Source organism: Scardinius erythrophthalmus (genome assembly GCF_964197995.2).
Source record: "Scardinius erythrophthalmus genome assembly, chromosome: 20".
Taxonomy (NCBI): domain Eukaryota; kingdom Metazoa; phylum Chordata; class Actinopteri; order Cypriniformes; family Leuciscidae; genus Scardinius; species Scardinius erythrophthalmus.
Window position 1 is genome coordinate 17231007 of NC_138240.1, and position 23014 is coordinate 17254020.

General features: G+C 43.0%; 1 protein-coding gene across 1 annotated transcript; it reads right to left on the minus strand.

Annotated features, from left to right (window-relative positions):
* Nucleotides 1-189: 189 nt before the first annotated feature.
* Nucleotides 190-21742, minus strand: LOC308680476 (macrophage-expressed gene 1 protein-like; the record flags this gene model as incomplete). The annotated part of the gene is made up of 3 exons (XM_081348606.1): nucleotides 190-260; nucleotides 13033-14407; nucleotides 21293-21742. 3 exons carry the CDS (start codon nucleotides 21740-21742, stop codon nucleotides 190-192), a joined length of 1896 nt encoding a protein of 631 aa, XP_081204732.1.
* Nucleotides 21743-23014: the final 1272 nt, after the last annotated feature.

Below are 23014 nucleotides of genomic sequence, written 5' to 3' on the forward strand. Positions count from 1 at the left end.
TTCCCCACTCACTCTACACCACCTAATTTTGGCCATACTCTAAAGCTCTACATACTTTTTGCTTAACCTGAGGCCAGAAGATTGCCTTTTTTTCTTTAAAAACACGTTTCCTGCAACCACAATAGCAACTAGAGCCATTACACCAACAGCTACACCAGCCTTTTCTCCCTACTCTGATGCTAATCCCATTTAGTTAATCTCACCAGGCTTTGCCAGTCGCCACATCTTAGTTTGTCCAACTCTCACCCACGAACAATCACCTTCTGTCACCACAGCTACAGTGTTTGTGGCAATCATACTGACCATTGGTGGTCTTGTGAATGGTGGACTCGTTCTAGGCTGGGTTTTTCTGTGCTGTCTCATCACAGATGGCACTTCCATCTGATGTCAATGGAAGCTAAGATTGGTGACTGGACCCTCACAAGAAGCATCATCTACATTTGCCTGAAAGTTGAAGTTTGGGGAATCTGGACTTACACAACCTGGAATGGTGTTTACTTTATAGTATTTCTCTGCAGCCTGACGAACTGATGAAGCCATTTTGCTTACTGTTGGTGTTGGGAGGTCTGGGAATGTTGATGGATTTAGAAAATAGTGCAGCAGCAGGCCTGTGAAAAATAAATATACTGAATTGTATTTAAAATACATTTATTTCATAAGTATACTAAAAATAGATTGACATATCTATGTACAAACTAAAAATACACTGTTAACAGTTATTTCATTAATCAAGTTCACAAACTTAGTGCACTACTAATTAATTTGTAAAATAGTATACCTTTTACAAATTCAGTTTGGGAAGGATGAAATATATATTCAATATACTCTGGCTAGGTTTCTAATTCCATCTACAACGATCATCATGATGTTCTCTGAGCATGCAAAAAAAATACTTTAAATATGACCTACAAATGCGCGCACACACACACGTGTGTATATAATATAAACCCACCCATTGTATACATGTATAATATACTAACTGGCTAAAACCTTTGAAAGAGGATGCCCACTTCATAACCCCAATGACATGTCCATGCTCACTCAGCCCAACAACTAGTCTCAGTAAGGGATGAATTATGAATCATCTTATGATCCTGGAGATGTATGAAGGCCATATTAATGTTTGTCTGTGGGGATTGTTAGTTTGTTGTCATATCAGTGGGCTGATTTTTTCTTTTTTTTAGACGATAGAAAAGTTTTTTGGGGAATTATTCCTATAAGCTTCAAGATCAACCTAAATCTTTCTAATTATACAATAGCTTACCCTAAATAACCAATGGGGGTGCCATGCACCAAATCTTTTATTACTACTATTTTTGTCCACAGGCTGTAGTGTCATTTATTATAGGGTTATGTTTTAGATATTCTACCGTGCACTGAAGTTTGCAGCATGAATATTGAGATTTTAAAGAGTTTTATTTCAGGAAGCACAAAAATAGGGCTTTGCCTTTTCAATTCAAACTGACAAAAAATGACTATATGAGTTTGGAACAACATAAGGCTGAGTAAATAATGATGATATATTTTTTTTAACTGATAGAATTTGTTTTGGGGTAACTATTCCTTCAATCTTCAAGATTTGAGACCTGAATCTTTAGAATAAAACAAGAAATTAAATCTGGCTGACTCGTTCCACATGCCCACATTTTTTTTTAAACAGCCATGGAGAGGGCTATCATGCACCTAATTTTTCTATTCTTTGAAAGCACTTTATTAAAGGGATCATGTCATACTTTTTTATAATCCCACTAGGATGAGGATCACTTATAATGATTGTCAAGATTTAAGTACAAATAATAAAGGGGAGGAAAAAACAGCTAAATATAGTTCACTAAAATAATACAATACAAAAATTTAAAACAAACCTTTAAAACAAAGCAAATATGTCTGTGATGACTTGATGACTTCTTTTCAGTCTTGCAGTCTCTCATGTTTATTTTTCAACTGTAGACCCTTGACAGAATGTTAAAAAGGTACCCTAAAAATAAAGCATCTTATATTAATATACACGCACAAAAGAGAAAGAAGAAAAGAAAAAAATCATATTATCAATTTAAAAAAACAAGTACATGATTCCACACGGAAATCATGCTATACACTAAAAGCAAATTTTGTCTAAACATATATTGTGCTACATAGAATTTGTTAGTGATTGTTTATACAAAGACTCCAATGGTTTTAGAGTAGTTCAGACAGGACCATTTTGGCAAGTTACTTGAGTTTATTAAACACAATTTATCTTTGGTGGTATGGTTCCTTATGGGGGTTCTTGCTCCATGATTAATGGCATAGGCTACAGAGCTTCAAGTATTAACCCCCCATAGAAACATCAGCTAGAGTGATATACAGATGATTAAGACACTTTAGTAATATCTTTAAAGTAAAACAGTGTTAACAGGTAGACGTGGCGGGACGTCTATACTGTAGCTTGGCTATGAGGATGAGTGTCTCTCAGCAGTGATGTCCGTGATAGCTAGGACTTGAAAGCCTTGGTAATCTGAAACAAAAGAAGATGGCAGCCAGAAGGAGCAGAGTAATATGCTTGATACTTAAAGGGATAGTTCACTTTGAAAATAAATTTTGGTATGTTTTAGCTTACCTCAAGGGCATCCAAGATGTAGGTGTCTTTTTTTCCGCAGTAGTTTAAATTTTGATATTTTTAGGTCAAACCGTTCTTGTCTGTCAGTCATATAATGCAGCAGGTCTATGGTCACTGTATCAAAACACAAGCACAGAGTCCAAATTAAAACAATTCCCCATCGTCCAAATTAAACAATTCCCCATCGTAAGTACACATTGACGGCCTAAGACACGAAACGAGCGGTTTGTGTGAGAAAATGAACAGTATTTGTATCGTTTTTACCTCTTGTAACACAGCACACGTCCAAATGAGCAGACGGCGCAGGCGGGTATAGATGTATAAATAGATGTCGCATTGGCTACGGTTTCGTTCCAAAGAACTGCAGTAGCAAAGGCGACATCTAGTGTATACATCTATACCCGCTCGCGGGCGGGTATAGATATATACACTAGATGTCGCTTGGCTACGGTTTCGTTCCAATGAACTGCGTAGCCAAGGCGACATCTATGTATACATCTATACCCGCCCGCGCCGTCAGATCATTTAGACGTGTGCTGTTTTCAAGAGATAACAACGATATAAATACTGTTCATTTTCTCACACAAACCGCTCGTTTCGTGTCTTAGGCCGTCAATGTGTACTGTGTACGATGGGGAATTGTTTAATTTGGACGATGGGGAATTGTTTTAATTTGGACTCTGTGCTTGTGTTTTGAGACAGTGTCCATCGACCTGCATTATATGACTGACAGACAAGAACGGTTTGACCTAAAAATATCAAAATTGAAACTACTGCGGAAACAAAGACACCTACATCTTGGATGCCCTTGAGGTAAGCTAAAACATACCAAAAATTAATTTCAAAGTGAACTATCCCTTTAAAGGGCACCTATTATGCCCCTTTTTACAAGATGTAATATTGGTCTTGGGTGTCCCCAGAATGTATTTGTGAAGTTTCAGCACAAAATACCCCACAGTTCATTTATTATAACCATTTGAAAATGTCATTTTTGGGGCCTGTTTTAAAAAGAGCTGTTTTGGTGTGTATCACCTTAAATGTAAATGAGCTGCATAATCCCTCCTGGACCCAGATGATGAAGAGACTCCGGTAGAATAAACACGAATGAGAATGGACCAGGGCGTCTCGGAATGTTTTTTTAATACATTTATGTACTTATAGAGTTTTAATCGCGTCCCCTTTGCAATTATGGATGTGCAACACACACACACACACACACACACACACACACACACACACAAATTGTGATAACTTTCGCGCAATTTTTTTAAACTACACACACGCTTATGTGACAAATATGAGAAGATGGCTAACGTTACAGAACCAGAAAACAAATGCTGCAGGGAGATAGACGCTTATATACTGTCTATAGAAGTATTCATTTATTTACATTTGTTATTGCTGCAAAAAATAATACGTGACATAAAACTGTCTGACGTTGTTTGTTGAGACATCCTATGACAACGACAATAAATAAATAGCTTTGGACGCATTTGTTGTTACTGCTGACATCGATTGAAATGACTATTTGCTCATAAATCATAAAATACACTTACTTCTTCTGGAGGTGACGTTGGATCGCGAACAGCAGATCCACACTTGAGGATTAACTTTAACCCTCGTTCACTAAACAGTCAGTCAGAAAATGATTCTTGTATTTAGGAAGTTTAAGTGGTGCCTTTTCTTCATAAATAAAATCCATCCGCTGCGTTTTCAGTGGCTCTGATGTCAGTGAAGACTAGTATGTCCATTCTTACATCCCACAACAGAACACCTACACTTCTTAGGAGACATTACCGGCTGTCGTTGAAACAATGGAGGATGGTGTACACAGATCACCGAGGGCGGGTCTATGCCAAAACCAGATGTCAGTCAAATCACGTCGGTGGGGCTTAGCTCAATTCTACGTCACAGTGAGGGAAATCTAGAACAGGGCGTTCTGAGAGAGTGCTTATGATTTATTGAGATAGTAAAAAAACTACTGGGTGGATTTTTATCATTCTAGGGTGGTTTTGCTCACACACTGCCAACACACATTTATGTTCAAATAGCCTACCATGTAAAAGTGAATTTTGCATAATAGGTGCCCTTTAAATTACAGTTTTATACTGCAGCTAACAAAATGGTGTTTAGCTTTTGATATGACCATCTAAACGAAGAAACCTTTCCCGCTTGAAAATTACACTTTTCTCATTGGTCAAGCCAAACTTAAGAGGTGTGACCTCCACAGAAGTTAAAAGGGTATCTCTGTGACCTTCTCCTCTTCTTCTTCTTCTGGTTGCTGTTCATGTGGAACCAAGCATCTGCTCTGGTGCGCAGCCGGAGGGGCCTCAAAGTTACAACCAGCCCTGTTCGCAACCTAGTCTAACATAACTGAAGTTCATCATCCTCCACTCAACCTGGATGATTGTAACTTACCACCATCGAACTACTGAACCATCATGACTTTCTTCTGAGAAAATCTAACTAACTAAACAGAGGTGTAATAAGCTTGTATAACCCCTTGTTACCTGATGGTGCTGATGGTTCTGTTCAAGTGGTTAAGTGACGCGTTTCCATAGCTTCATTCCACTGATTCTTTTTCTTTTTAGTTAAAACTTTTGTGCACATTCACGTGAGTGAGGATTCTGTGGTCACTTCTTGCAAAACAAAGATCCTTTAAGGATGCCCTGTAAGAAAGTTATTTTTCTGTGGCCACGAAAAATATCCTTTTTTTTTTTAGAGTTAAAGGTAGGAATTGTCTAAAAAACGTCTTTTCCAAATTTGTTTAAACTTTATTTATATATCAATACATAATTAAAATGTAAGTACTCTGAAAAAGAAAGTATAAAAATCGAGTGTCTGTAGACCTCTCACGTTTTAAAGACAGCTCATTATTTCCATTCACTCCACCCCCTCCTTTCTGGGCTCCTTCCAAAGCCACGTCCCCAAAACACATGAACGCGCGCACATATTGCGTCGCGCTGGAAGCAAGACGCATTATTTACCTGAGACGACCGGAGAGGAAGGAGCGCAATGCATGTAGTGACATCATGTCAGAATCACATGTAATAAAATACCTAACTTTATCACTATGAATACAAACAAATAAGATGTATTTTAGTACTCACTATCAAGCTAGCATATTGATATTGGTAAAGTTTAAAATATATATTTTTTGATTCGCTAACGAGCTAGTTATATCTATAAGGCAAAGCTAAAACAGGTTGTATTGACGCTTTTCCATTACCATCAGTTACACTGTGATGAAGGTGAATTTCGTGTAAGATTCATAACATATATGGTGTTCTGCATGTAAGAGTTTCCATGATGAAAGCATTGTTGACTCTGATAAGGACTATACACTCAAGAGACAAGTACCGCATCGTCAGCTCGAGGGCAGGTCCGGGGTCGAGGGCGAAGCAGAGGAGGTCGTGCAAGAGGCCATGCAACTAGGGTCCGAGGATATTGACACGCGTTTTATTTCTTTGTTTATCCAAAGACTTTTTTTTCATTACCTTTTCTAGTACAGTCTTCCTTTTTTGCCTTGTTTGCCTTCGCTAACTGCATATGCCAGTAATGTGAATTTTGATTGCTCTTTCTCTGCCATTGCTTTGCTATTCCTAGGTTCCGTGCCTCTTGAATTCCTCAAATCAAACGGGTTCGCGCAAGTGGGCAGATCCTGTGGCAAAAGGGTGGTTGCCATGGTTGCGAGAGAGTGACAGTCGCCTAAGCCAATCCTTTGTTCCCTTTCGTAAAGGGAACTCCCGCTGCATCGATACTCGATACTTTGGGGAATGCCTTCGGCATGAAGCGTCTGAAGTCAACTATGGAACTGTTCCAATCTTGATTGGTGCAACGTCACCCGTGACGTCGCATGTGACGGTGATCCGGAAGCTACAAAAGGGTCACAGGAACCAGGAAATGTTAGCTTCTGGTCTTCAGCAAGCGCTCTATGTCATCTTGTCTGTTCTATTTGGTGTTGTTTGTCCCGTGAAAAGAGTATTATTTATGGCGAAAAAAATAAAAAAATAAAAGAGAAGCTATTCAGGCAGTGTGCGTCCCCTTGCCCACGTTATTTAAGCGAGGATGACACACACACGCTTTGTGTAGTTTGTCTGGGAGTGGAGCATGCACGGGCGGTGCTCGAGGGCGCTGTCTGTGCAAACTGTTTTCAATGAAAAAGCTCCGCTCCCGTTTGAGCTTGTTCGATCAATTAGATCAGGCTCGCGTTTCCAGTGCATCAGGTCCCGCGTCTGTTGAGGCAGCGCGCCGCTTGTATGCATGTGATTCGCACGTGGGGCTGGCATATGATACTGAGACGGTTGCGACCCTTTCTCAGTGTTTATTAACCAGCTCCACTGGTCTCGCGCACGGTTCAGAAGCCCGCGCTGCGGCTTCTTCCGACCGTGTTAAAGACACAGCGTTTGATTTATGTGGCTCCGAGGAGTTAGATATTATCTATTAACACTGAATCACGTGGATAGGGGGATTCGCCACCCCATATTCCCATTAGTGAGGAGTTGCTGGAGGTTGTAATCAGGGCAGTGGTTAAATTAAATGTTAAATGGCCATATAATAAGCAGGAAGCGACTAAGAAAAATAAAATGAATGAGCGCTTCCTGCAGACCCAGTCACAATCTTCGTGTCAGAGCCTTCCCTTTTTCACTGATCTCCATACTGAGGTATCAAGATCGTGGAAAAATCCATTTTCATCTCAATTATTTTCCCCCATGTATATATTTACTCATCCATTAGGGAATCTAATGAAAATGGTTATTAGGTGATGGCTCGGGTTGAGGAATATTTTGCGAAATATTTTCTCCCCGACATTGCGTCACCCCTGATAGCTCAGACACTTCCCTCCAAATCTCGTACATCGAATTTGTTAGGGAAAGCATATATGGCGGTGGTCGAGCTGGTGCATGCCCACACACGATGGGGTTATTACAGGCGTACCTGGCTGACCTCCTCAAGTAGGTGGATGATAACTGGGAGGTCTCACTCTATATTACTGAATGTCGTAGAGTATCTGACTTATCTCTCCGTATTATTAAAGAGACGGCCGTGCTATTGGCCGTTTTATGGCAGCACTAGTCGTCTCAGAGAGACATTTATGGCTTATTCGCTTGTGGATCGGGAAGAAAGACAGGGCTTTCCTTCTCGATGCTCCCCTTTCACCTTCTGGCCTCTTTGGCGACGCGGCAAGAACCGTTGTCGAGAGGCTTCAGGAGGCAGAGCGACAATCAGCTATCCCCAGTTGTCAGTCCAGGTCTCATGGGGTTGCTGCCAGGGGGCAGCCTCATGGGACAGCCGCCAGCTCCTCATATTTTGAGAAGGTTTCCTCTCGTGCCCCCCCGTATAAGGCTTGGGGCCAGAAGAAACATTCTCGCACGAAGCTCTCCATACCAAAGACAGGTCTGAGGACTGTCTCTCGGGCTATGAAGGCTTCAACTAAGAGGTCTTGTCGTAACACGCAGACCCTTATGGGTGTTCCCCCAGGAGAGCGAGTACAGGAGGATCGCCCCCTTATGCAGCCCTTAGGAAATCGATGTTTGCTTCCCGCCGCCGATGGCGCTTCGGGACACATCGGCTTCCAGCGAACACAAATCGCAGTATCTGCCCGAAGACGTTGCGGCACTGTCGAGTTCGCCGCCTCTCAGGAGGTCTGTAGAGAGCATATTTCGGTTAGTTCCTGCCAGTTAGCTGCTTCAGGTCACCAAAGCCATTTGGAAATTTATAGCCGAGGCCAGTCTCGAGGGACTGGTCCCCATAATGGCATATTTAGACACCCCGAGGGGTCTTCAAAATATAGCCTAGGGGGTCCTGCTTATGGTGGAGCTAATATACAAATATTATCTACTAAGGGTGGTTCACATGTCGGCCAGCCCGAGCAGGGTCGGTTTTTGGAACGGGAAGTCTAGTCCCTCTTAACACAGGAAACCTCAAAGTGGGCTCTTTCTTGGTTACGGGAGCCCGGGTTTTACAGCTGGCACTTCATAGTTCCTATGAGGGGGGGAGTTAGGCCTTATTTTGGATCTCAGGGTACTGGATCAACCTCCGAGGGGGTTCAGATTCAAGTTACCGACTGTCAGTCAGACCAGCTCCGAGGACTGGTCTGTCTTGATAGATCCACAAGCTCCTTAACTCCTCTTTCCCTTCTAACCCCATCACAGGAAGTTTCCGAGATCCGCTTTTGGGGGGAAAAGCGCATCAGTTCTGGATTCTTCCAGTCGGCCTAGCCTTATCCCCTCGCACCTTCACTAAATGTATGGACACGGCCCTTGCTCCATTGAGACTTCAGGGGGTCCGTATCTTATAGATGACTGGCTCATTTTGGCTCAGTCAAAAAGAACTAGCAATTCAACATCGAGATGTTGTTTTGCGCCATCTAAGGTGCGTGGGGTTGAGACTCAATGTCAAGAAAAGTTCCTTAACTCCTCTTCAGAGGACTACGTCCCTGGGAGTAGAGTGGGACTTAGTCACAATGCGGGCACAATTGTCTCCTGCTTGTATAAATACTATCTTAAACACAATGAAGAGTATTAGGTTAGGCCAGGCTATCACTGTCAAACACTTTCGAAGAGTTTTGGGTCTTATGGCTGCAGCTTCCACGGTAGTACCCTTTGGTCTGCTCCATATGAGGGCCTTGCAGTGGTGGCTCAGGAACAAGGGATTTTCTCCTCTGGGAAACCCTTTTCGTACGATCAGAGTTACGTGCAGATGCCTTCGTTCTCTTGTCGTATGGAAGAAACCATGGTTCCTGTCTCAGGGCCCGGTTTTGGGAGCACCATGTGAGAGAAAAACTCTGACCACGGATGCGTCCCTCACGGGCTGGGGTGCGGTTATGGAGGGCCGTTACACCCGAGGTACTTGGAAAGACCATCATCTCACATTGTATATTAATCGCTTGGAGATGTTGGCTGTATTTTTTGCCCTGAGGCACTTCCTTGTAGACCTCAGAGGCCATCATGTTCTTGTTAGGACAGACAATATGTCGGTGGTCTCTTATATCAACCGCCAAGGAGGTTTGAGATCTCGCCCTCTTTGTAGACTGGCGCATCAAATTCTTCTTTGGTCCCAGGACAAATTTCTCTCTGTCAGATCTATTTATAGTCCTGGGGTTGAAAATATGGGAGCAGACATCCTGTCGAGGCAGGGGCCGAGGCCCGGGGAATGGTGGCTCCACCCTGAAGTGGTTGAGCTTATATGGAGAGAGTTTGGCCGGGCGGAGGTTGACCTGTTCGCTTCTCATGAGAACTCTCATTGCCCGCTCTGGTACTCTCTCTCACATCCAGCTCCTTTGGGCTTGGATGCCACGGTACAGATGTGGCTAAGGACACATCTGTACGCTTTTCCCCCGATCGCTCTGCTCCCTGGGGTTCTAGAAAGGGTCAGGAGGTACGGAGTGAGACTACTCCTTGTAGCTCCGTACTGGCCGGCCCAAATTTGGTTTTCGGACCTTATTAGTCTCTTGGAGAGTCCTCCATGGAAAATTCCTTTTAGGAGAGATCTTCTGTCTCAGGCTGATGGTATATTATTTCATCCCCGACCAGAGTTATGGAGACTATGGGTCTGGCCCCTGAGGGGGTCCCACCCATAATTAGGTTGCCCTTTCCACCGAGGTGGTCAGGACATCCATACTAGAACCCCACTCTACTAGGAACTAAACAATTAAGTTAGGGAGGGCATTGAACCCAGTTTATTACTGCCCACTGGCTTCAGTACTGGTGTTCCATCCCGCTCTCTAACGGGATCTCCTGTTCATGCTTAGGGCCTCTGTGGCGGCCTCAGTGCCCTCCGCAAGCCTCTAAGGGTGTTCTCGAAAGGACGTTCCCACTGAAACTCCATATTCCTGTAGATTGGAGGATGAATCCTGTCATCCAGCCTATTGGCATCAGGCTGATGGGTTATCCCTGGCACCCATCATGTCCTGTGGGTGAGGTATACAAATATATATTTGAGATATATAAGTATATATAGGAGAATCTATTGAGTCTGCTTCCTGCTCGTCTTACTCCCTGGAAGAGTAGTGGTGCTGCCCCCTCTTACTTGCTAGCGTGGGAGCCACTCAACGTTATTTTTGCCCGGTACTGAGGTACTTGTAGGCAATGTTAAGATTCTTCAGGTATTCCATCCTCCATCGCATGTGTCGGATGGTCAAGGTCGTAGCCTTTGAGGTTCCTACATTAGGACTCAGGCTGAGAGGAGTCAATCCATCTAGTTTATGCATCAAGGGTTAGGAGCTATTCCCTTTATTAAGAGTGCAGTTGGTTATCTAAAACCACTCATATTTGAAGTACAAGGTGCGCTTCTGCCTTCACCTCTCATCTAATATTTTCTACTGTCTGGGGCTCCCAGCCATGAGGTCAGTCGATCCTCCGGCTCCAGACCTCCCCTTCTTGCACCAAATCTTATGACAAGCTAGTTTGGATCTGCCCTCTACTCATTCTATCGTCCGTGAGTGTACCAGATGCTTTATACCAGGGCGTTTTTTCTCTCAGTGTGGCGGCGTGGGTATTTGTTTCCCAAAGTATCGAGTATCGATGCAGCGGGAGTTCCCTTTACGAAAGGGAACGTCTCGGGTTACGTATGTAACCCTCGTTCCCTGAGTAGGGAACGAGACGCTGCATCCCTCGGCCACACTTTTCGCGCCCCTGAGAACGACTTGCTTTGACCAATTAGAAGCTAACATTTTCTGGTTCCTGTGACCCTTTTGTAGCTTCCGGATCACCGTCACATGCGACGTCACGGGTGACGTTGCACCAATCAAGATTGGAATAGTTCCATAGTTGACTTCAGACGCTTCATGCCGAAGGCATTCCCCAAAGTATCGAGTATCGATGCAGCGTCTCGTTCCCTACTCAGGGAACGAGGGTTACATACGTAACCCGAGACGTTTTGTCCCGAACGGAGATAATGAGCTGCGTTTAATGCAGATTAAACGGTCTAGAGTCGCTCGATTTTTATACTCTTTTATTTAGAGTACTTACATGTTAATTATGTATTGATATATGTAGAAAGTTTAAACAAATTTGGAAAAAAGTTATATGAAAAAGTTTATCTAATTCCTACCTACCCTACCTTTAATAGATGATTAATAGCCTACTGAGTGTTAAATGGACACACATGTTAATTGATTGTAACATTAATTCAGCTACATCAGGTTAAATTCTATTAACTGATACAAATATCTATAATTAAACAAGTTATAATTGCAAATTCATATTTCATATATCCCCCTTTTGAGCTAATTTGCTACATCAGATACCATGGAAACAGACAAGACCTAATCAAAAACTTTCACATGTGGGCAAAGGAAACAGGAACTAAAACAATACAAAACAGGAACATACAAACTAAAAACTCTATTGAAATCTAAACTTTTTTTTTTTGTCTGGTGCATGTGAATTCATCAAAATAAATAAAGATTGTTTTTAAAACATTTGTTCTAACCATTTTACATTTGGTCAAAGATAAACTATACAAAAAAGCATGTTATGACAGGATGTCACACTCAATTTGTCAATTTTACCATATGCAACACAACACATACATAACAGACATCTTGGCTATCGCTTACTCTTACTCATACTCAAAAGTTTTTTTTAAAGAAAAAAAATGTTACTTACAAGCATATTTTTGTATAATTCAATGACAAATGCACTATTACTGCTTAAAAAACATTAGAATTACTTAAAGTTTGCCATTAATCATGTTCACTTACAAAAAATAAATGTGACCTGTTATCAGTTTGTATCAGAACCACTTGCTGTAAGTTCTAAAGTTCATCCATCTCAAAATATTTTCGATAGTACATGTTTACACTAAATAAATGGGCTGTAATATGGCTTGAGAGCGCAGAAGAAAAATAAATGTGTGATGAAAGCGTTCTGGAGGAATTGTGAAAAAAAATGTTTTTAGAAAATGGACAAAAAACAGTTCAACCAGGAAGTCATGCAGGACATATATTTATTGATTTGTTTGTTCATTCATGAAATTTAAATAAATATTGCTCAGGATAATGATAATACGGAGAAGGGGGAAAAAACGCACATTCCTGATACCCATCACCACATGCCAATCAATGTGATTTGATTACAGATACAGTACACAATTTACTCATTTGTAAGTAGCTTTGAATAAAAGCGTATGCTAAAGATATTAATTTATATGTAATGTAAAATAATGAAATTAGTATTCTCACTTTTTGATCTTTCTGACTCTTTATGCAAGTCTCAATTTGGGCCACACCCCAAAGCACATCTCAAAGTAAGAACACCTAATTTTAATAGAGTTCCTGACACCAGAGCAATCAAAGCTATCAGACCATAGGTTACACCAGCCTGTTCTCCTCCAGACCTTTACCTGAACATTTGATTAATTTCAACAGGATTTGCCAGTTGCCAGTTGCCAAGTCTTTGTTTCTCAGACTTTCACCCAGGAAAGATTACCTTCTGACATTATAGCTACAGAGTTTGTCGCAGTCATGCCAACAAGTGGTGGGCTTGTGAATGGTGGGAGGAGGACAGGTTTTATCTGACCACCAGTGAACACACCAGACTGGACACAGTACAATATCTGACAGCCATCACTAATGGCAGCAAGATTTTGGCTGAACTGAGGTGGACAGCGAGATTGATTCATTGCAAAAGGATTGCCAGACTGGCAGCTGAAGAAACCACCAAAAGGCACAGAGGATTTTGTTGCTGTCACATAATCATTGCTCAGACAAACCTTCATGTCACTACACAAAAATTTCTGGACAAAGAATTTTGGAGGACAGCTGTAAGATTTGGTAAATGGGTTTTGCAAAGATGGTCCATATAGACCTCCAAAGAGGTATCCAGAATTCAAAGGTGTTTTCTGAGTTGTGGAACACCAGTAGGTGTCTACTTTTGCACGACGGATATAAAAAACATCACTACATATTTGGTCACAACAAGTAGACAACCATAAGAAACCACATGAACGACAGGACTTTTGGCACTCGTTACGAGTATAACCTCTTTCTACTGTCTCAGAGCGTAACAGGGTGGTGTTGTACTGTGGAGGGCAAGAATAATCACCAGTGGCAGGGTTTTTCTGTGCTGTCTCATCACAGATAGTATTTGCATCAGTTGTCAATGAAGTGCATCGTTGGTAAATGCCACCAAAGCTTAGATTGGTGACTGGACCCTCACAAGAAGCATCATCTACATTTGCCTGAAAGTTGAAGTTTTTGGAATCTGGATTTATACACCCTGGAATGGTGTTTACTTTATAGTATTTCTCTGCAGCCTGAGAAACTAACAATGCTAATTGATTTAAAGTTGCTACTGGGAGGTCTGGGAATGTTGATGGATTAAGAAAATAGTGCAGCGGCAGCCCAGAGCGGTCAATAGCCACCAGATTATTGAGCGTACTCTCTTGCCACTTCTGTAGAGTGATGCCTGGGTAGAATAAAGCTCCACCATGGCTCTGAACTAACGAATATGTGATGTTACCTTGATAACCACTGGTTTTAGAGTTTAGTGTATTGGCACCAGTATCAAATTTAACTTTGTCAAAGAAGTTAAAGCCTGCTGATGCAGAAATAGAAGACAATTCTAACAGATTTTTCTGGATATAAGATGTTTTTAAATAATCCTCTAGCACTAAAGTAGCACCAGCATCAACACTTGTGATGACATGAGTACCATAATCAAGGATTAGTTTCTCTGACAGGTAAGTTGCTTGACGTGTTTGATTGTTATCAATAGCATCTGCGATTTCCTGTGCCTGATGAGCAAAGCGGGAGTCCAGAGCAAAGTCCGGATAGGCCTTTACTGTGTACAGATGGTTACGGACCTGAAAAAAATAAATAAACAAAAGAGAAAAGACAGACCGACTAAATAAAAATGTTTATTTTTAAACCTTTTACACCTTTACAAATCAAATTTTATGGCATAAAAAAAATTAATAAATGCTGACATTAAAGGACACCTATTATGCCCCTTTTTACAAGATGTAATATTGGTCTTGGGTGTCCCCAGAATGTATTTGTGAAGTTTCAGCACAAAATACCCCACAGGTAATTCATTATAACCATTTGAAAATGTCATTTTTGGGGCCTGTTTTAAAAAGAGCTGTTTTGGTGTGTATCACCTTAAATGTAAATGAGCTGCATAATCCCTCCTGGACCCAGATGATGAAGAGACTCCGGTAGAATAAACAAGAATGAGAATGGACCAGGGCGTCTCGGAATGTTTTTTTTAATACATTTATGTACTTTGCAATTATGGATGTGCAACACATACACACACACACACACAAAAATTGTGATAACTTTCGCGCAATTTTTTGAAACTACACACACGCTTATGTGGCAAATATGAGAAGAACGCTAACGTTACAGAACCAGAAAACAAATGCTGCAGGGAGATAGACGTTTATATACTGTCTATGGAGATAGAGGTATTCATTTATTTACATTTGTTACTGCTGCAAAAAATAATACGTGACATAAAACAGTCTGACGTTGTTTGTTGAGACATCCTATGACGACGACAATAAATAAATAGCTTTAGACGCATTTGTTGTTACTGCTGACATCGATTGAAATGACTATTTGCTCATAAATCATAAAATACACTTACTTCTTCTGGAGGTGACGTTGGATCGCGAACAGCAGATCCACACTTGAGGATTAACTTTAACCCTCGTTCACTAAACAGCAGAGGTGTGGACTCGAGTCATGTGACTTGGACTCGAGTCATGAATTTGATGACTTCAGACTCGACTCGACAAAATGTACAAAGACTTGCAACTCGACTTGGACTTTAACATCATTGACTCGTGACTTCACTTGGACTTGCGCCTTTTGACTCGAGAAGACTTGCTACTTCCCATGAAAACTGGGGGAAAAAATGTCCACACGGCCGCGCCGCTCTCAGTTTATCTGCATCTGTGAAAAAAATGTGCACCACCTGTATGCATGCAGAGAGCACACGCGCTGCCTGTAGGCTATGACATCCAATCACTGTAGTCCTACGTTGTTTTGATTCGACAGCATCTAATGCCCATTTCACACATACTACTCCATTTGCAGGGCGTTTGCGCCAGCGGTGCGTATTTTTTTCTGTGCCCATGTCAATAATATGCGCGCGCGTCCGGGGCGCGATTTTTTTTTTTCCCAGGATGGTAGGGGAATACTCATGATATCCATTAGGAAAGTCATCCCTGATTGGTCTTAACCCCAGTGACGGGTAGGTTTAGGGGCGGGGTTGGGGTAGGTCATCACATAGACCCCAGTGATGGGTAGGTTTAGGGGTGGGGTTAGGGGTAATGAATATTCATGAGTCTTCCCCTACCATCCTGGGAAAAAAATATCCTCTCTCTGCTTGTTCTTTTATGCACCCTGACTTATTTGTTCCCTCGTTTTAATAAATCGTGGACACGTTCAACTAATTCCCTCCCTCATTTTGATTTAACGAATTACAACGAAATTCACCAATTCACAAAAATATAGGTCTTTTTTAATATATTTGAATATCAATATAAACCAAAACTGCGCATGAGCGGGGTAAAACTGCTGGGGTGAAACTGTGGCTCTGCTGCTCTGCAGTCAGACCCTTCTCGCCCATGTTAACAGGTTAGAGCTTTCACACTGCACGCGGTTGCAGTCCGTCGATCCGTTCCAGGTGCGGCAAGTATACAGCAGTGCAGAGATCGTTTCCGCACCGAGTCTATTTCTGCTGTGCTGCACGCACTGAATTAAAGTGACAGCGCATGTTTCGTGGTCAAAATGAACACAGATTGACCTAAAAATGTAGTAATTTCACCATAAATGCGATTAATTAAATAAAATGTAGTAATCTCACCATAAATGTATTTAATTAAATACTATTTTCACTTTAAGACCAGGGTAAAGCAAGGAAAACGTCTCAGGTTACGACTGTAACCTATGTTCCCTGAGAACAGGGAACGAGACACTACGTCAGAATGACGCTATGGGGAACGCCTCAGGCGTGACAGGTGTCTGAAATCACTATCAAATCACGGCAATCACATTGACTGGCGACAGCCCGTGAATCATTAATGTGAATGATTAACGTGCGACCTGCAAGTATAAAAGGGCGCCTTGCAAACATGACAAACATCCTATCGTCTGAAGGGGCTGTTGCAGGCAGGCCCCAAGGCATGGCAGGAAGACGTAGTGTCTCGTTCCCTGTTCTCAGGGAACATAGGTTACAGTCGTAACCTGAGACGTTCCCTTTTGAAAGGGTACTCTACACTACGTCAGAATGACGCTATGGGGAACGATATACCAACGCCACCATGCTAAGGGGAGTGCAACCACCGAAGGTGAGCCGGCCTAGGAGCCCTATTTTAGGGGCTACCCGGTCAAGGAGGCCTGCTGGGGCCTACTACCTAACTGTGCAGCCTTCAAGGCAGAAAAACTGTTACTACAGCGCTTACAGCATCCTGGTACCTAATCACATTGCCAAAGGCAGTGTACTCAGCAAAAGCAATACCCTCATAGCCGGGGAGTACAACATACGCCACTCTGCCTAGTGGAGGCCCCACTTTAAGGGCTTACCTACTATATGCATGGGCGTCAGCTCATGGCAATGCTCTGGCTTCAAGGGAGCGGAGTTCAAAAGCCCGGAATGAAATGTAGTTAGAACTCCCTGCTCAACCGGAGCAATCATGGTGTGAGGTAGAAAATACAGAGCTAAGAAAGGACTACTCAAAACTACCCTGAGTTAGCGGGGGAGTAACACCATATGCCCCTGAAATATTAGACAGGGAGCGGGCCTGCAAGTGGCTCCAAAGGGTGACAGGGATTTGTCCTGTGCCCAGCCTGGGGGAGCGGGGCTTGCTTGCAAGCCAACCAACTTTCACCCATCGTTCGAGCGGTTCAGCTCAACGGGCTGAGTGGAGCCAGCTCTAGAGGCCTAAAAACAAGTAGCTCTGTTCGGCAGGGTCTGGCAAACTATCACATCGCAGAGCGAAAGACAGCCTGACCCTGACTGAAGGATCATACCTCAACTACCACCCTGCATTACTCTATCACCCCTGAATGCAGTGAAAGGGGCGGGCCTTGGCCAACAACTCCCACTTAAGGGAAGAGGCTGAAATCTCGGGGAGGAAGCCTAACACATAATAAAATGCGGCAGCTATACTTAGCAGAACGCCTCCAACATCCCAAACATAGCCTAGGCCAGCTACAGAGGCGGCCCGGGTTAGGGCCGACCTACAAGCATAGATCTACCTGAGGGCTCGGAGGAGCCACAGCCTACTTGATTGAGAGGCTGTGACACACTCAACCTACTGACACCTTACAGAGCCCAGAGGAGCGAAGTACTCAGGATACCAATGTCACAAACCGAAGGTAGGACATAAGATCTATCTGAAGCGCCAGCGTCAGTCTAAACCTAAAGTAAAAAAGTTTTTTTTTTTTTTTTTAGGAAGACCAACTACTCTACCCCTAGGTGGCTTAAAGCCATGAGGCTAACATAGAAATGAGTGGTGGCCCACCATGCATAAAAATGTTATGACAGGAAGGCCATCACCTACTCACACGGGAGCCAAATCTTTTTTGAGCTTCCCCTAAATCGTTCTAGCCACAAGCTGGGGGGCTTCAGGGCCCTGAAGTTCCAATACCTTACCTCATTGCTCCTCTAAGAATGACTCCCTAGGTCTATACAGGGAACAAGGTCTGTAGAGAAATACAAATCAGTGTTAGTATACACACAGAAATTATATTAAAAACCAACCAGTTCACCTGCGGCGTGCGGAGTGAAGACTCGCCAGAGAGTTCTTTATGAACCTGGGGTCCATCACTTTACATGCCTGAAAGAGGCGCTCTCACCAACCAAGCCGAGGCGGGCCATCAGAACCTTGTTCTCATCATAGACCCAGCCCCAGGCCTGGTGTAAGAAACGCCTGGGGAGTCGGGAAAAAGAGGAGAGGACTGGGATAGTAACAGCCCTCCAGGAGATGATCCATCACTAACGCTGTGATCGTTTGTACTGGATCACCTCCCTCAGATCCTTCTTTTTCCTGCGGGAGTCACGCCTCCTCTGTGACCTGCTCCTACATGGAGGGGGTGCATGAGAGGCGACACTAGCTCTCTGGCCCTGTCTACGGCCCTCAGGTCGTGAAGGGCCAGGCTCTCCCGCCTGTCTGGGCTCGGATCCGGATCTCAGCGGTATACAGGTCTTAAACGCCGCTGAGCGCGCCTTCGCCTCCCTGAACTTTCCAACCACCGCCTCCACGGAGGTGCCAAAAAGTTCGGAGGGCGAAACCGGTGCATCAAGGAGAAAGGCCTTCTCTTTCTCCCCGATGCCAGCCAGGTTCAACCACAGATGCCTCTCCGTGGCCACCATTGCCGCCATCGATCGACCGATCGAAGCGGCAGTCTGTTTAGTGGCCCGGAGAGCAAGATCTGTGGTGCGGCGCAGCTCAGCCACCGCCTCAGGGGACAGCCCTGCCCCCTGGTCGAGATCCCCCAGCAGGTCGGCCTGGTACGCCTGCAACACCGCCATAGTGTGCAGGGCAGCACCGGCCTGACCCGCTGCCGTGTATGCTCTACCATTCAAACGCGCTGTGGTCTTGAGCGGTTTGGATGGCAGGGCTGGAGCACTCAGTGTCGACGCCCGCCCAGATACGAGATGGTTCGCAAACGTCTCGTCAATGGGCGGCATCGACACATACCTATACTCGCCGATCCCCTCAACATCAGCGAAACTAGCCCGCTGATGTCGGTGGATCCGAGCAGAGTATGGGTTCTTCCATGCCTTCTCAATCTCAGTATGGAGATCAGGAAGAAATGGAAGGCTCGCCTGAGCTGGTGGTCTATGGCCGGGGAGAAATCGATCGTCCAGCCTGCCACGAACAACTTCTCCCCTAACGCGTCGCCATGGCAGTTGCAACCTGTCAATGGCGCGTTCCATTACATCCAGCAGCTCAGCATACACGGGGCAGGGTGGCTGAGAGGGTTCAGGGTCCACCTGAATGACCTCCTCATCATCCATCACCTGCCCGTCCTGAAGAGCATCTGTTGCAGGAACAGTAGGAGAAAAATCCTCTTCGTCATCCACCTGCAACTCACCCTCGTCATCCGCCGAATCATCTGAGAGGTTAACACCCCTCTCAAGACGATCGGCGAGACCCTTCTGGGAACCCCATGACGCGAGTCGCTGCTCTGCCTCAGCGCGAGCAGGACCTGAGCCACGAGGTACAGATGGTGAGCCCTCCTCACTCGAGAAGAGGGCTAGACGAGAGCGGAGCGTTTTTTAACGCAAAACGCTCACAGTTTGCAGACAGCTCCCTCAAGAGCCGCCTGTGCATGCTCTTTGCCCAGACAGAGAACGCACAGTTCGTGTGAATCACCCGGCGTCAAATAGCTTGGGCACGGATCCGCACACCTTCTGAAGCTTTCAGCCTTCTCCGTGCGTTTCATTTTCTTTGCCGACTTTTCCAGCGATATCAAACAGACAGTCCCTGAAGACGAAAAGATGTTTGTCATGTTTGCAAGGTGCCCTTTTATACTTGCAGGTCGCACGTTAATCATTCACGTTAATGATTCACGGGCTGTCGCCGGTCAATGTGATTGCCGTGATTTGATAGTGATTTCAGACACCTGTCACGCCTGAGGCGTTCCCCATAGCGTCATTCTGACGTAGTGTAGAGTTCCCTTTCGAAAGGGAACTACAATTTACCTCAACAAGGCGACATAATGAACGATACTCGTCTCATTCGTGGAGGTGGAAAAGCATGCTCCTTGTGACATGCGAGATTTATTGTATTAATTTAATATTTTTTAAGTTTTTATACACTAAATTGTGTTTGTTGTCTTTACATTAGATTAATAAAGTTTCATATAATCTAGAATAGATATGGAATAAATAGCATTCAATAAAAAAGGAGTATTTATCATATTGAAATCGAGTTTTTATGTGAAAGATTTGCTTTGTTGTGCATTTTAGTCATATTGAAAAATATTTTATTGAGACCAAACATAAAATAACATAATAAACTGTCACTTCACCACGTGACAGCAGCATGCAAGCAGGCTCCTGATTGGTTAACGCGGCGCGAATTGACGCAGAAGTTCAGATTTTTCAACTCGGGCGGCAGACGCAAATTTGCGTCAAACGCGTGAATGCACAAATAGCACTAATAAAATCATTCGCGCATAACGCGCTTAACACGCCAGACGCTCAATTCGTGCCATTCGCGCGTCAACGCATCTGCCGCGCTAAACGCCTCATTCGCGCCGCAGGAATTTTTTATGCGCGTAACGCGTCTTTGCATTGCCTTAACATTGAAATCACTCGCGCCTGACGCGCTATTCGTGTACAGTGTGAACACATCATGAGACAGTGCTTATGATTTATTGAGATTGTAAAAAAAACACTGGGTGGATTTTTATCATTCTAGGGTGTTTTTTCTCACACAGTGCCAACACACATTTAAGTTCAAATACCATGTAAAAGTGAATTTTGCATAATAGGTGCCCTTTAAATGATCAGTCATAATGAAAAATTAAAATTGTTAAAATTTCAGCACAGTTAAATAAGTGAAAAAAAAGAAAAGAAAAATAGGTAATATTGAATATTAGCATTATTAGCATATATATATATTGAATTACATAAACACATATATATAACATTTTAGTTCTGTGTTTATGTAATTCAAGCCATATACAATAATTTGTTAATTTGTTAAACTGTTGTTGTGACTTACTTGAACCCGTGCTGTTACAGCACTCTCTCTCACTTGGTGAGTTTTAATACGTTGGTTTTCTTTAGAGAATTTTCCATTGATCAAAGGAAGATAGGAAGCTTCTGCATTGATGGAGTTTGAAGTGGAGCTAGTCTGGTCCATCCATGACATGATGATCTCAGAGTTTGTTTCCACTCCACTCTCTTTCTGTGGAATGACAAAGACTTCATCTGGAATGAGATAGACACCATCTTCTGTGGTCTGACACTGGGAATAGCTCAGATTCATCACCCGGCCCATGTCTATGTTGCGCAGGTTATCCCAGCCTCCACCTGGAAGAACCTCCAGCGCTACTGAAGATGGGTTTTTCAGGCATGCATTGAGTCCATTACTAGGATGAATGAGTGGATAAAGGTAGCAGATGTTGATGCAACAGCAGAGTATCAGCAGACAGAAGGCTCTTGACTCCATGATTGTCTGCTGGTATAAAAATCATTTGAATTGCATCTTTTATAGTAAGGATGCAGGATACCAGGGCATGTGATCTTCACTGAACCAGTTTAGGCAGTCTTGTTTGTCTAACATACAAACAATCAATCAACAGAATCTCTATTTCAGACAATAGAAAATGAAACTATTTGCTGCTCAAAAATATTTTACTTGAAAACAAACACTGCTGATCATTATACCTCCACCCTAATTAGAACTTTGAAATAATATTCTCATATTTATTTTATTTAAAGTATTACCTAAACTTCAAAGTCAAAGCTCTGTATTTGACTAAATTATTCTATAAAGTAATTAATAATAGTAAAAGAAACTACACTTATAAAAAGGTTCTTTATTGGCATTTATGGTTCCATGACGAACCTTTAGCATCCATGGAGGCTTTCCATTGCCCAAAAGGTTCTTTATAGTTGAAAATGGCATTGCTGTGAAAACAGCCTTTCTGAACCCATATTTTCTGCTTCAGATTAAAGTACAGAAGGGTGGGCACCAGAGCTCACCAAGTGAGGTGCCACGAGTAAAATCATTCCAATGGTGTGACGAGACGTCAGATGCAGGTGACGTCACCAACCAGGAAACTAAAGCCTGCCCAAACAGTGTAACGCTAGCTTCTGTGTCTTTCCTGCAACCTTCCTGCAAAGCTACCTGAAAAACTATGCGCAAGTGTACCTGGACAAAAGCCTTTTTAAATGCAAAGGGTCGTTATACCATATATTGATTTGAATTAGTTAATAGAAGTTAAATCATAAATAAATTCAATTTGTGATTTTATTTTTGAAAGCATTGTCACTTTACAGCATTTTAACACAAGTGCCAGTACTTTTCACAGTACTGTAGCTTTGCAGGAAGGTTTCTTCAAGCATTCAAGCAGAGACGTTCCCGCAGTTCTTCTGGATTTAGTTTGTCTCAGTTTTTTCTGTTTCTTCATGTAATCACAGACAGACTCGATGATGGTGAGATCAGATCATCCTGGCTGTTGTCAGATTCCTTGTGCATACAGAAATCTCACTGGATTATTTACAATTAATGGCATAAAGAATGTTTGGAAATGTAAACTGATATTTTCTACTGACACACTACAGCAAAAGATATAAATAACTGACTTAAAACCTTTTTTGGGGGGTGGGGGGGGGGTGGGGGGGCTAAGACTAAGACTTTTGCACAGTACTGTATATATATATATATTAGGGCTGTCAAAATAACAGCAAAAATAACGTGTTAAAAAAATAACGCAGA